Source organism: Heliangelus exortis, chromosome 6, assembly GCF_036169615.1.
Source record: "Heliangelus exortis chromosome 6, bHelExo1.hap1, whole genome shotgun sequence".
Taxonomy (NCBI): Eukaryota; Metazoa; Chordata; class Aves; order Apodiformes; family Trochilidae; genus Heliangelus; species Heliangelus exortis.
Window position 1 is genome coordinate 28,852,890 of NC_092427.1, and position 14,518 is coordinate 28,867,407.

Here is a 14,518-nt window from a genome sequence, read left to right on the forward strand (position 1 = left end):
CTTACTCTCACCGAAATTAGAACACGCTCTTAGCGATTTTGTCTGTCCCTCGGGGACAGTTGGCATTGGAAAGGAAGGGAGCTCAGTGTGCTTCCCTTTCTCTCAAACTCTGATCTCACCTCTGAGGGATTGTGTGTTCTGTTTCCCAGCAACGTGAGCTGGGACTGCTTGGTCAACCACGTCCCACACGACACGACACAGCACTGAGGTGACTGAAGAAAAAACACAACCCAACCCAAACCCGCATCCCAGCCGCCCGCGGAGCTGCTCAAACGCAGTCTGTAATTTGGGTGTTAGAGCACGCACCGAGTGTCCGGGGGTCCCGCTCCGCCCCAGCCCCGCTGCCCCCGGGCCCCCCTCGCTCCCCCCGACCCCTCCCCAACGCGCGGCCCCCGCACTCCGCCGGCGGCAGCGGCCTCGCGCACCTGGGCGCCAGGTGAGGGCGGGGCCGCGCGCAGGCGCAGGGCCGCCCGCCCGCGCGCACCTGGCGGCCGCGGAGCGGAAGCCGCAGCCGCGCTCCCGGCTCCGGTCTCCTCGCGCCGTGGGCGGCCCGGCGGCTGGGGCGGAGGCGGCGGGCTCGCCCTGTGCCGGCGGCGCCTGCAGCGGGCAAAGCGGCTGCCGCCTCTCCCGCCGAACGAGGTGAGTGGGGGAGCCGCGGGGAGGGGTGCGCTCGCTGGCCTCAGGGGTCCCCGCGCGGCTCCGCTCCTCCTTAGCGAGGGGCCGCGGCGGAGCTGCTCCCGGTGCCGCTGCTCCCCCGTTCACCGCCGACCATCCGGGTGCCCCCGGTGCGGCGGGGACACGGCGGGCGGGAGGGAGTCGTGACGTGGGGCAGAGGTCCCGGGGCAGACGGGGGAGCGGGGCCTGTCCGGAGGATCCCGCTCAGGCGCTCCCCAAGCCACGCTCGTTCTCACGCGCCGCGGGCTGCGTCCCCTCAAACCCCGCAACGCTGCCGGCACCGGGGGCCTTCCGGGGGTCCGGGGACAGCCCAGCCCGGCCTGCCCCGCGCTGGGCAGGCGTGAAACGGGGCGAGGAGCTCAGGCTGCGGCTAAGGGTGCCGCTGGCAGCTGGGCAAACAGACCTCCGGGAAGTTCTGGGCACCAGCCGGATGCGCTGCTCAAGCCAAAAGTATTGACCGAGGGAGGTGTCTCTTGCCACGTACAGATCTCGCCCAAGTATTTGTCCACAGTGCTGCGCTGATTTGGTAACAGCAGGGTGATAGGTTCTTTGTGTACGTTGCCAGTTTCCCTCTGGTATATTTCATCCTATATGAAGTGCTCTGAAGTTACCGGATTCTCTCTTCTCCGGCAGTTTGGTTGTCTTAGTTCAGCACAGCAGGCGTTAGCGCTTCAAATCTTTCCTTGATTTTGCAGATTGACAAGAAAAATTAATTGTAACATGCATAAACCTTAGTTTCATGAGTATAATTTTTAAGTTAATGTAAAATACACTTGTGTTAAGTATTTATTAATAAAGGTTTTTATTACCTTAATAAAAACATCTTACAAAAAATATGGATTTTATATATGCATTTTAGTAGTGTTTTACACATTACTCTTCTGTCACAAAGCAACAACTTTTGTTTAAACATAATTTAACTGTAAGTTATGTTGATCTGTTTGGCGACTAAAGCCAGTGCTGTGCTTCTGAGCTAAAGAGTTAAACGCTGAGACAGAACAGCCAATTTATGGCTTTTGGTTTCCTTTTTTAACTAGGTTTGCTCAGTGGGCTGGTCAGTATTGCATCCACTATTATAATCTCAAAGCTTTTCAACAGCATAGTAAAGTAAAAATTAAGTTAGTTACAGAGAGATCAAGTTACTATTTTTGTTGTGCTGTGGGAAGGAGCAGAAGACCAGTTTTCCTCCTCCTGGTAACTGCTATTGCCATTTAACTTTACTCCTTTTCTTTATGGTGGGGCAATACTAGTGACAGCCAGGGTATCTTGGCTTGTGTCAAAAGAGGCACAAGATATATTTGCCCTCTCTGTGACATTTCCCCGCAGTCTGCAACTCTAGGTGGCAAACTGCATTGCTTTGAGGTGTTTCTTTTTGCTTAGCATAAATTTGTTGCCTGATCTGTCTGTTCCAAGAGCTGATATGTAGCACAGAGCTTCCCTTTTCTGCAGATCTGATGTAGAGACTCATGTTCATAATATGAATTGCTGATCAGGTGCCTGCTGGCACTGAGTGTCTCCTCTTAATCTATTAATTTCTGTGTTTCTTCTAGAAGATTTAAAAGTGTCTCAAGTTTCTAGACCATGAAGTGCTAGATTTTGTTCAGTCGTGTAATGCACAATCTTAATCACTTGCTGTGTGTCTTCTGTTTGTCTGCTATTGTCTGCTTTTTCCTAAGATTTGCTGGTATCACGTGTCATGGGAAATAGTTCTGCTTACAGAGAGAAATCCCGCTGAAAAAACTACTGACAGTGACTTTGTAAAGTTACAGTCAAACGAGTGTTGTTAGGCAAGATTAGTTAGCAGTGAAATGTGGCTGTAGAGAACTGGTCAAGTGAGGAGAGGAGGAAAGCAAAGACACCTTTGGAAGATTCCGACAGATAAGTTTAGCAGTCACTGACCAAATAAATGTCAATTAGTCTCAAAAAATCCATTAGGAGACTTGCTTTCTTTACACTTATTTAAACATGTTGGAACTTTAAGGCCAGCTAGTGTGTAAAACTGTGATTTCAAACCCTGCACTTAATAGTCAGATGCTTTTGTTATCTGAAAAACATTATTGCAATCAGGAGAACAAACAATTTCCCTTGCTGATGGTTGAAGGATTGTTTTCTGGTGCTTTGGTGAAAATCAGACACTAATCCCTTCTAAGTTAAAACAGCAGCTATGGTGCTTGCTTGTCATCATGGCATTTTTAGGGACAGTCTAAAATTACTTTTAACAGAGGCCAAAACCAATCTAGCCAGTGGAAAAAAAAAAAAAAAAGCTGCAGAGCTGAGTGAAATTTAAATTGAAGTAGAGTTCGGAGCATGCTTATTGACACAGAACTGTAAAAACAAATCATAAATACTTTTTTTTATAATATATGGTTACTGAATCTTAAAATACAGTATCTCTTGTCACAGGAACTATCTCCTGCCTATCATGTGCAGTGCTTTGTTGTAGACAAATAGTAGTTGTGCTCATTTGAGAAGAGTTTTTATAAGCTCTCCAATACACTACAATACACAGAAGGAGGGTTCTTTGTTATTTCTTTTTTAATCTCAAAGACACTGCTGAAGAAGATAGTCTACAAAGTTGTATTCTATCTGTGTTCTGTGCTGCTGCTGCCCTGAATTTATTCAGTTTGTTCTGTTACCATCCTAGCGTACAGCTTCTGATTTTTCTGTAATAATCATTGGGGCAGATTACATCCAGTCTTTGCTAGAATAATTTGGACCCTTAATGTTTCTGAAACCAAGACCCAGGAACTGAAAACATTCAGTATTCCTCTTGCAACTTCTTTTTTTTCAGGAGGGGAATCACATTTCTACTGTCTGAGCTTCAAAGAACGTACCCAAAGCAACAGTACCTGGGGTTTATGAATCTGTTTCTTTTAGTTATATGTGCCCTATCTAACAGTGTATTCAGCTGAGATTCTTAGTGGACTAGATAGGCAAGTGTGTTTTGTTGCAAGTTCAGAGACAGAAACTAGACAGCTGATTCTGTTTATTCTTTTGACGTGAAGCCTTAATCTTTAACTTCTATACATTTCCATTTATAATTTGCTCCTTTACTTAAGGTAATATTGTGCTAATATTCTTGTATTCAGTAGCATAGTTGGCAACTGTAAGCAACTGTGCTCATTTCCCCCATGTCTGAAGTGCTTTTGAACATGTGAATGAATGACTGTGAGGAGAGCCTTTGTGCACCAAATTTAGCCAAACCTGTATTCAAATTCAGTCCAAACTAGACATTTCTTAGTCTGTCACAAGAGGTGGCAATGCAACTAAATGTTCTTCTGGGATGTGCTTCTAGGAAGTGTAAATGGTTTTATTCTGTTTAATTATTTGCTGGTAGGAAAAAAAAACCCATGATTTCCATTGTGGTAAGACTAGACTACCAGTTACTAAAATGTTTATTTCTGTAGTTAATGTTTTAGTAGCAATACATGAATACCAACACATTGGTAGTCATGCAAAGAAAACAAAAAGCCCTGTCTGGAGTTTTAGATTCAGAAAGACCAGTGGTGAAAGTAGCATTTCATGCAGGTAAAGTGTCCCAGTGTGTGTAATCATGGATCTTTGGCAGATTGGAGATAATTTGGTAAGAACAGCTGATCACGAGTGTCAGGTGTGTTGTTGGTTTTTTTCCCTAAAGAATTTTGTCAGCATTACTATTCACACACCTGCTTTCTGATTAAAGAAGCATTCAAGTGTTGATTAAGAGATTTTATATTTAGATAATTAAAATAGACAAGCCTTTTAATGTGACTAACTCTGGAGTTAAAGAGAAATTAGATAAAGGGTGAAGCAAAGTTGTGTAGTTAAATAGTTTTTATTAGAATAATTCTTAATGTTATTTTTTTCCTATTTTTATCTTTAAAAAATACTTTTCTTAAGTATTTTTTTAGTACTTTTGAGGTCTTATTTCTATTATGTTCCATAGGCTATAATCTCAGGAAATATTAGAAATGTATTTGTCATTCAGATAAAAGTTAATTTTAAAACTTTAAAAGAAAAAGTTTTAAATAAAACACTGATGTCAAGTATGCTGTTGATAGTAACCCCAAAAAATTTCTCCTATGTACCTGGTCTGAAAGAATTTCTGTTGATTTGTGTTATCTTGACGTTTTATTGTTTGGATTTTGGGTTGGGGTTTTTTGTTTGTTTTTAATATTGTCTACAGTGTTGTTCAGACCAAGCTAACAAAAAGTCAAAGTTGTCTGCATGTTGGCTGCTGTAGTGAGGTTTTTTTGTAAGGCAGAATTTTTGTCTACAGTCTGACATCAGAGTTAGTGGGTGGCATAATGTAACATAGACTGTGCATTGAATTCACACACCACCCATGTGATGTGGTTTGACGCAGAGTGGCAGCTGCTTTTTGGCACGTATTAGGGGACTTCTGTAGGATGTGTTGGTTTTTCTTCTTTAAAAAATAATCTCTATATCCAGATTATGAAGTTTAGGGCTAATCATTTCAAAGTGCCATAAGAATCCAGACATCTATTCATGAAAATAACACTAATGAATAGAAGATTAAACACTTTGCTAAAAAGTTGCCTCAGGGAGTGTAATCATGCCACATATATGCAGCGAGTCCTGGAGGATGGAACAGTAGTTTGGTCTCTGCTTACTGACATTGCTATGCCATAAAAATGTAAGAGGCATTTTTATGGTGAATAAAGGTTTTATTTCTGCCTACAAAAATTACCTTGGTAAATACCCCAAGGAGCATAAAACTTTCATGACGAAAGTTGTTAGGACAATGTAGTTTGTGTTCTGGAAACTGCCACTCTTTTGTGCAAAAAAAGAGCTCTTATTGTAAGCAGTATCCCTGTAAGATGCTTTGTCAATAAAACTACAGTCAGCATTTGTCTATATCAAAGAGTTTGCTGTATGTTTGTGGCAAAGAAGCCAATGTTTGTCTACCTCACTTCTGCTGCAAATACTATCCTAAGACTATCCTTTCTTTAAAAAGAAACTTCACTTGCACTTATTTCTCTGCACAACATGTGCTCTGTATGCTGCTGTATTATAACCCACATTGCAAGGGTTAAGCTGTGCTGCTCTGCTTGTACAACCCACTCAGTCAGGTGAGTTGTGTTTTCATTTCTAGGGACACACATTTCTCTTCTGTGCAGGCTGCTGTAGTTCGGCCTGACCAGCATCCAAAACAAGGAAATACGTTGTCAAAGAGAAGTCAGTGTGTATTCAGATAAAAGAGAATATAGTTACACAGGAAACCAAATTTTGAAGAAATTGCTATATATTCTTGGTGGCTCATTAGATCTGCTTCTATTCTTCAGTGCTTTATTTGTCTGAAGATGGATGCATATAAAACACAGATAATACAAGAAATATTCTAGATATATTTTAGATTTTCGTTAATTTACCGATACCTTAACTTTTGTGTTGATCATGAGTACTGTAAGGATTCATGTCCTGCCAGCTCATTAAAGCATAAAAGAGACCGTCAGAAATACTTGTTTCAAATGCTGATTTAGTTCTCAAATTTAAGCATAATTCCTGTGTAAATCAATGTTGCTATATAGAATTAACTTTAACCTCTCTTTTCATGACATACCATGCATACCATTGTTCATTAATGCTTAACCATTCTCTTATCATGGACAAAATTAAGTCTCTTTACCAAGAAGAGGGCTAGGGGAAGCTGGAAAACATCTGCTGCTTGTTTCATTATATATAAGAAATTTAAGGACAACAACATTTGGAAACAAATCAACCAGTGCTAATACCCCTCTCCCAGGTGTTTGCCCAATTGACTAATGAATGCTTCTCAGATAAAGAGTTGCCAAACCTCTCCTATAATAATAAGTACAACAAATTAAGAAAAAAAAAAAAAGTTATCTCTATGTGAGGAAGACATTGCTTATTGATTCCTAAGCTTTAAGATTTACAAATATCATATGGGCTTGTGCATAGTGCACTGAGAAAGAGGAGTTATCAGGTTGCAGTCAGTGTAGACTCAGAGCCCGTGCAGTTTTAAAACTTAGCAATGGCAGTTACAGTCTTCTTGCTGGGTGCTGATCTGAACATGTGCTTTGTGTTTTACATTGTTCATTGCATTAACATAGCAAGGTTGGGAGGCAGAGATGACTGCAAGGGTAGCCTCTGTGAGAAGAGATATGGGGCTACCCTCCCCCCTCCTGCTGGACACAGCTGGTTCCAGCCATCTCTAAAACCAACCTACTGCTGGCCAAAGCTGAGCCACCCAGTATAGCAGGTGGTGTCTCTGTGATAAGGCATTTAAGAAAGGGTCAAAAATGCTGCACAGGGAGAGGGGAGTGAGAAAAATGTTAGGGAACAGCCATGCAGCTACTTCAAGGTCAGTGATGAAGGAGTGGAGGAGATGTTCCAGACACTGGAACGGGTATTCCCCTGAAGCCTTTGGCGAAGGCAGGCGAAGAAGGTATTTTTCTTCAGCCTGTAGAGGACCCCAGTGAGACAGATATCCATACTGCAGTCTGTGCAGGACCCCGTGCTAGAGCAGGTGGATATGCCTGAAGAGAGCCGCAGCCCGTGCAGTAGCAAGATGTTGGCAGGAATTGTGACCGTGGATGACCCATGCTAGAGCAGTTTTTGTGGAAGAAATGTGACCTGCAGAGAGGACCCTTGCTGGAGCAGGAGGAAAGTGTGAAGTGGAAGGGATGGCAGAGATTGTTACAAGCTGACTACAACCCTAATGTCTCCATCCTCTCTACACCACTTGAGAGAAAAAGATGGAAGAGTTGTGAACAAATTAGTGAAGCTGAGCCTGGGAAGGTGGTTTTACTTTTGTCTTTATTTCTTACCACCTTACTCTGTTTTTAATTGGCAATAAATTAAATTCATAATCCTTCAGTCTGCTTTTTTCTGTGGCAATTAGGTGGTGAGTGATCACACTCTCCTTAGCATAACACGTGTACTTTTCTGGTTTTTTTTCTCCCTGCTGTCATGTTGAAGAGTTAGAGTGAGAGAGTGGCTGTGAGGGTGTCTGGCTGCCAGCCAATATCAACCCACCAGCCATTTAGAGAAAACAGTGTATTTTAATTCACCAGCGGGGCAGTTTGGTGAATTGGTTGCACTCCTTTCACCAGGAAAGGAAGTTTTGATTCTTAATCTTGTGGTGCTTAAGTACAAATTAAGTAGTACAAATTGTAGTACAAATTAAGCACTAAAGTACAAATAAAGCACTAAAGAAAAATAGGAAAATAACCTGTGAGGCAGAAGTGGACTGAGTATTTTTAATGGATTTTTCGAAAATTTTGTGAGCCTAATAACAATAAGAATTCCACGTTCTTATAACAATAGCTCTATGCTAAATCTACCATAGTTTGAATGTATGGGGTCTTTAAAAAGTGGTGACATAAGCTTTGAAGTAAGCTATAATGTGAGCAAATCTGGGTGCTTAACCTATCCTGGAAATTCCTTAAGGAAACCAAGTGAGGTTCTTTTCTGTTTTCTGTAAGTTATATCTCTTCCTGAGCATATGTTATTCCAATTAAGAAATGCAGAATCTGCTTCTATTTCAAAGAATGAAATAATAAAGTAAGTTTTTTTGCAGGTCAGTAGTTAGCAAGTGGGAATTAACTGTGGCTTTTATCTAGATGCTGATTATTTCTTAGTTCACATTTTTACACAAAAATGAAGCTGTGCAGAATTCAGGTTGGTTGCTTTTCCCTCCCTTTCTTGTAAACTGCCAATTTTGCAGAGAGAATTAAATTCAAATCACTTGGCTTCTTGTCTTCAAATGTTTTTCATAGTTCCTAATCTTTGAAAGCTGCTGAATAATCGGTTTGTGAAAAAAAAATAGTGGCAGAGTTTTTGAAAGAGGAGAGCTCTGACATGTTATCTTGATGAGCTGCAGCAGCACATGCCAGAAAATGCAGTACAAGTGAATGAAAAAATATGCAGAATGATTATTTGATCCTCAGGCTAAATTAACCTACTCCAAATTACTTGTATTAAATCTGCATTGAACAAATATACCAGATAGCTAACTAACTAAAAAAATAATCCCACTTGAAAGTCTGATTGCTTGAATGTGATCTTGAAATGGTTTTGGTTGGTTGTTTTTTTTAATATTGGAAATTTCCAAATTGTTGAAATAAGTTGATTGAGAAGTCCTTCCTTTCTTTGGAGTTCACTTTTTATGTGGATCTTTCTTACATGCTACTTGAACTTATATTGATTCCATCTGTTTTCTTTCTATCTCGTAACTGAAGTAGAACTCTCTGCTTTTAGAAAACTTAAGAAACACATTTTGAAATTATTTGTAAAGTTTTAGAAGAAAATTAATATGAACTATTGGTGTTGTGTAGAAATAGTGCTTTATTTTTGGTAGTGTGCCCGCTTTCTGGTTCTTCTACTTTTTAGTGTATTAAGAATAACAAAAAAACAAACCAATCATGCAGCCAACCCTCCAAAAACACAACCAAACAAAACCACCCCAAGACCAACAACCAAAGAAAACCCCACAAAAAATAACAACCAGGGAATGTGCATCTGTGCATCTTAGGTCATGCCTATCTATAGTATACCTATCTGTAAGTGATGGACACTCAATGTTTGATAGTTGAGAATTGTAAGTTAATTCTTGCCTATTAATTTTGTGTGGGTTTATGTTGTCAAATATACTAGATGTCTAAATTTTTACTTTTTGGTCTTATTTGCAGGTGTTATAGTTTCAAGAAATGCTGGGACCTATTTGAAGATCATCAGTCAAACTTTGTCTTGTGATACATTTTTTTAAACTAGAATGGCTTTGAAAAAAACACCTAAACTATTGAAGAAATTATTTTTTCACTGGAGACTTTGGAAGTTTAGCATTATTGTATTTTTCTTTCTGATATTTTTATTTTTATTACAAAGGGAAGTGGGTGTTCAAGATTTTAAAGATGAAGCAAGGATTGACCCGGCTATTGGAAAGAAAAGTCACTTATTAGATCTCATGTTAAATGCTATGAATGATATCAAAGATGCAAAGCCAAAAATGCAGATAAAAGCACCTGTTAGGCAAACTAAGATTCCTGGAGAGAGACACTGTTTGCCAGGACACTATACTGCAGTAGAACTAAAACCCTTTCTAGATCGACCTCTTCAAGATCCTAATGCTCCTGGAGCTTCTGGTAAAGCATTTAAAACCATTAACTTGAATTCAGAAGAACAGAAAGAAAAACAACGTGGAGAAGAAAAACACTGTTTTAATGCATTTGCAAGTGATAGGATTTCTTTACACAGAGATCTTGGACCAGACACTCGACCTCCTGAGTATGTTGAAACCCATATGTCCTGATATATGAAAAACTTGCCAGAAATGCAGACTGCAAAGTGATTTGAGTTTAGCATTAGGTGATAGTTTAGGAAAGTCTCCTAGTTTTACATAATGATTGACTCTACATAATGATCCACAGTGCCAAAGCCACGAATAGTTAGAAAGGCTCACTTCTTTCATGGTTTTGAATTCAAAGAAACCATATTTAAATAAGGGTTTCTGCTTTTGCCTTTAAGCTACTATTTCTGAGAGACTTTCTGGAAGCTTACTAAGTTTTACTTAGAAGAGAACTAAAAGTGTGTTTTAAACTTTTTTTTTTTTTTTTTTTTTTTTCAATTTAAACACCATCCCCTCATTCTTTTTTTGTTCTCAGTATTTGGTGTGGATAAAACCACCATCATAATTTATTAAATTAGGAATAGTGAGCTGTTGAACAAGACAATAAAGCATTAACCCTGTACTATCAAGAATTTTTCATTATAAAGACTGCAGGACTTTGGTAGAACTGGTTTTGGTTGTGAGCAGTCTCTGTCAGTGTCAGATTTATATGTTCTCACCTACCTTTGACAGAAGTGAGTAACCTCACTGAGCTGCTGCTGATAATGTGAATTATCACATTATACATGGTATGTCTCACAATACTCTTTGCTAGAGTTTAACTGGTGAGCTTTTTTCCTCTGTATTTTGTGAGGCAATGGCTGCTGTGATAATTACCTTGGGGAATAATCCAGTCTCTAAATTTGAGAAGCAACAAACTGTGTGTACTTTATGAATATATAAGTGTTTTCTAGTAATCTTAACTTGAAATTGAATGTAAAATTCCGTTCGGAAGACATCTTGAAAACCTGAAGGTTTAAAATTGTTTCCCTTGAATGGGATATGCTGCCCTAGAGATTTATGGTATTTGTGCAAAATTTTGACATTCTGAACTAGATCTGTTCTATTTTTCCCTGCAAATTCTGCACTCTTCCAATAAATATTCTCTTATTATTTTGTATTTCAACAGTAATGGTGGCAAAGTCTGATTTTGGAGTTCAGTGTCTGCTGTTCTCAATTGAATTTTTTGTTTGTTTGTTTGTTTGTTTCCTGAGATGAACTGGGTGCTATATAAATGTAATGAAATGTTTGTGAGGCAGAAGTAAAATGGAGTCAGTTGTTCAAGTGGAATTTGTTATTCATTATATTTTTAAAAATACTTTGTACAGCTTCACCAGTTGGAGCACCTGCTTTTACATTCCAAAACTCTTAGAAAGTGGAGAAGCTGAAATATTTAATGTCCATATTTACAAAGCTTTGTACTAGAAAGAACAGTTTAAGAGTTTGATTAAAACATTGTATCGATTTTGTAACATTTGCTGCTTTCTGATCTGTAGATGTATTGAACAAAAGTTTAAGCGTTGCCCACGATTGCCAACCACAAGTATTATAATAGTTTTTCATAATGAAGCATGGTCAACTCTGCTCAGAACTGTTCACAGCGTGATGTATACATCTCCTGCCACACTGCTGAAGGAGATTATTTTGGTGGATGATGCCAGTGTAGATGGTAAGAAGTCTTTCTATTTTCTTGTAGTTTATTTATTTGTTTTTTAAGACATGTTAGGAATACAGATAAATAGGTTAAAAGAGGATATCTCTTTACCACCGTTAGTATGTGCAGTAGTATTTAAAGTGACTTTGTTCCTTTCTGTTTCTATACAATGTAAATTAGTTCCCCTGTGTTTGGTTTTTTTTTATAATGTAGTAAAGTTTGAAATTCTTGTCCTCTAAAAGGTTTTTAAACTCCATTTCTGATTATTCTAATTCTAGCACTGCATAACTGGTTGCATGACAAGTAGCTCTGTAATTTGTGCTTAAAACCAATTACACTCTATAGAACAAAGTATCCAAGTATAATCGGCCATTGCTTGTAGCGATTTGCATTTTTTCAGTGATCACTCTTAGGGGAATTAATTTCATGAATATGAAGGGAAATATCTTCTTTCCTAGAAAGTGAAATTATTTAATGAAAAAATAATCTTTGATACTCAAGCTGATTGCCGAAAATAATCGAATGTGTACTGAGTGTGATCACAAATGCAAGTTAAAAAAACTGTCTGCTTAACTTTAGATGAACGTGGATATACACACATGCTAATGTTCCTGTATTTACAATTTTGCAAGGCTTTAGTATACTGACACCTGGATGTGAAGGATGTTCAGTAGTACAGTTTAAAACTAAGGGTGGAAAGAGGAAGGAAGACCATGTAGGGTGTTTAATGCAGGATGTGGAGATGTTTCTTAAATTTTGCAAACTTACAGTTTTTTATATAGCTTCTGTTGCTGTTTTAAGTATTGTAGCATTTGAAATCTGTGTTAAATCTGCTGCTTTTAAGAGAAAAAATGTTCATGTTTTTGTGTATTTAGGTATGTCATCCATTTGCTCTGAAAATGGGTTTTGAATTTGAATTTAAACTGTTAATATAGCAGAAAATATATACTAGCACATATCCTTGTGTATGAGCACATACCCACATTCTCTTGTGTTCTACCAGTCACCTCTTACTACACCCCCAACCCCAACAAAATTTGCAACCTAAAAGTGACACTGGTATTAGTGTGAATTGTTCATCCTGTTTGTTTAGTAAAGTACAAATTTAGGCAGTGACGTGTAATACACTGAATATTCTGAAACTGACTTCTCTTTCTAGAATACCTGCATGAGAAACTAGATAAATATGTGGAACAATTTCAAATAGTTAAAGTAGTTCGTCAAAAGGAAAGAAAAGGTCTCATCACTGCACGGTTGCTGGGAGCTTCGGTAGCAACAGGAGAGACCCTCACCTTTCTGGATGCTCACTGTAAGTGCAGCCTCTACCCATGTCAGGTCTGGGTTCTAATGTGGTGGTCTTTGATTTAACGTTGCCTGGTTTTTAGGAATTATGAACATTAGTAATTTATCACCTTTCTTACTGCTATAGTATTGAAAGTATAATTAGCAGTGCTATTTAAAAGCAGCTTATATTGCCTTGCCGTGGCCATATTAAAATACTCTTTGCTACTTTGCTGCCAATAATGAATTCAGTGGTTTTACCCTTTTTCTCCACAGGCGAATGCTTTTATGGCTGGTTAGAGCCATTATTGGCAAGAATAGCTGAGAACCCTGTTGCTGTTGTAAGTCCTGATATTGCTTCTATAGATCTCAATACTTTTGAATTCAGTAAACCATCTCCTTATGGGCATAGCCACAACAGAGGAAATTTTGATTGGAGTTTGCAATTTGGATGGGAGTCTCTTCCTAAACATGAAATTAAAAGAAGAAAAGATGAAACCTATCCAATTAGGTAAACATTTGAATAATACCTTAAATCCTTCAGTTTTCCTGGGTTTGGTTGTTTGGTGTTTTTTGTTTGGTTGTTTGTTTTTTTTGGTTTGGTTTAGTTTGGGGTTTTTTGTAGCAGCAGTTTGTAAATAAACTAGATCTATCTTCAGATGCCTATGATCAGAAGTCTTAGCATCTTGGTTGGTTATTGTAATAATTTAAGTTTCACATTGTAAATTTGAAAGCTTTCATAACTTCTGTTACTTTTTTTCTACAGGCACCCTGTACATAATAAGCAATTTCTCTGTCTTTTCTCATCAGGAGGGAGGGGGGAGAAGAAGATTATAAACTTTACTTTTCAGAGTACAGATTTGGTTGGGTGAGGCCAGCACTGTGTTCAGTTCTGGTCCCCTCACTACAAGACAGACATTGAAATGCTGGAGCAAGTTCAGAGAAGGGCATTCAAGTTGGTGAAGGGTCTGGAGAACAAAGTCCTGTGAGGAGAGGCTGGAGGAATTGGGAATGTTTAATTTGGAGGAAGCTAAGAGGAGACCCTATGGCTCTCTACAGCTACTTGAGAGGAGGTTGCAGGGAGGTGGGTTCTGGCCTCTTCTCTCAAGCAAATAATGACTGGACTAAAGGAAATGGCCTAAAGTTGTGCCAGGGGAGATTTAGACTGCATATAAGGAAGATTTTCTTTACTGAAGGAGTAGTCAGGCACTGGAATGAGCAGCCCAGGGAGGTGGTGGTGTCACTATCCCTGGAGGTATATAAAAAACATGTAGATGGGGGATGAGGCACTTCAGAACATGCTATAGTGGGCATGGTGAAATAGGTATTTTGTTTTTAAAAATGTTTTTTTGGGCGGTGGGGAGGATGTTGACAGTTGGACACAGTGATTGTAGAAATATTTTCCAGCCATGACAATTATGTGATTCTGCATGTAACCTTCCTAGAACACTTAGTACCATGTCTTTACATCTATAATTTTAAAAAGCTACATATTTGAATTCTGTCTTCTTCAGTAAATTTCTCTTTTTGCAGAACACCTACTTTTGCTGGAGGTCTCTTTTCAATATCAAAAGACTACTTTGAACACATTGGAAGCTATGATGAGGAAATGGAGATATGGGGAGGTGAAAATATAGAAATGTCTTTCAGAGTAAGTTTAGCTACATAATTTAGCAGTGGTCTCTACAGTAATGCTGTGCAAGATTTTGGAGTATAAATTAGTATTGGATCTTGACTTCTCTGCTGAATCAGCCAATTAGGACATGGAAAATGAATTA

General features: G+C 39.1%; 1 protein-coding gene across 2 annotated transcripts in view; it reads left to right on the plus strand.

The window, feature by feature from the left end:
- The first annotated feature begins 454 nt into the window (after positions 1 to 454).
- Positions 455 to 14,518, plus strand: part of GALNT3 (polypeptide N-acetylgalactosaminyltransferase 3) — a 29,817-nt gene continuing 15,753 nt past the window's right edge. Inside the window, exons 1-6 of one of the 2 annotated variants that reach the window (XM_071747475.1) lie at positions 455 to 639; positions 9,330 to 9,924; positions 11,302 to 11,474; positions 12,619 to 12,768; positions 13,017 to 13,251; positions 14,274 to 14,391. In XM_071747475.1, coding sequence (XP_071603576.1) covers positions 9,413 to 9,924; positions 11,302 to 11,474; positions 12,619 to 12,768; positions 13,017 to 13,251; positions 14,274 to 14,391 — 1,188 coding nt within the window. In that variant the 5' untranslated portion in view covers positions 455 to 639; positions 9,330 to 9,412. The remainder of the gene's footprint in view (positions 640 to 9,329; positions 9,925 to 11,301; positions 11,475 to 12,618; positions 12,769 to 13,016; positions 13,252 to 14,273; positions 14,392 to 14,518) is intronic. The other variant, XM_071747473.1, reaches the window with a different exon arrangement.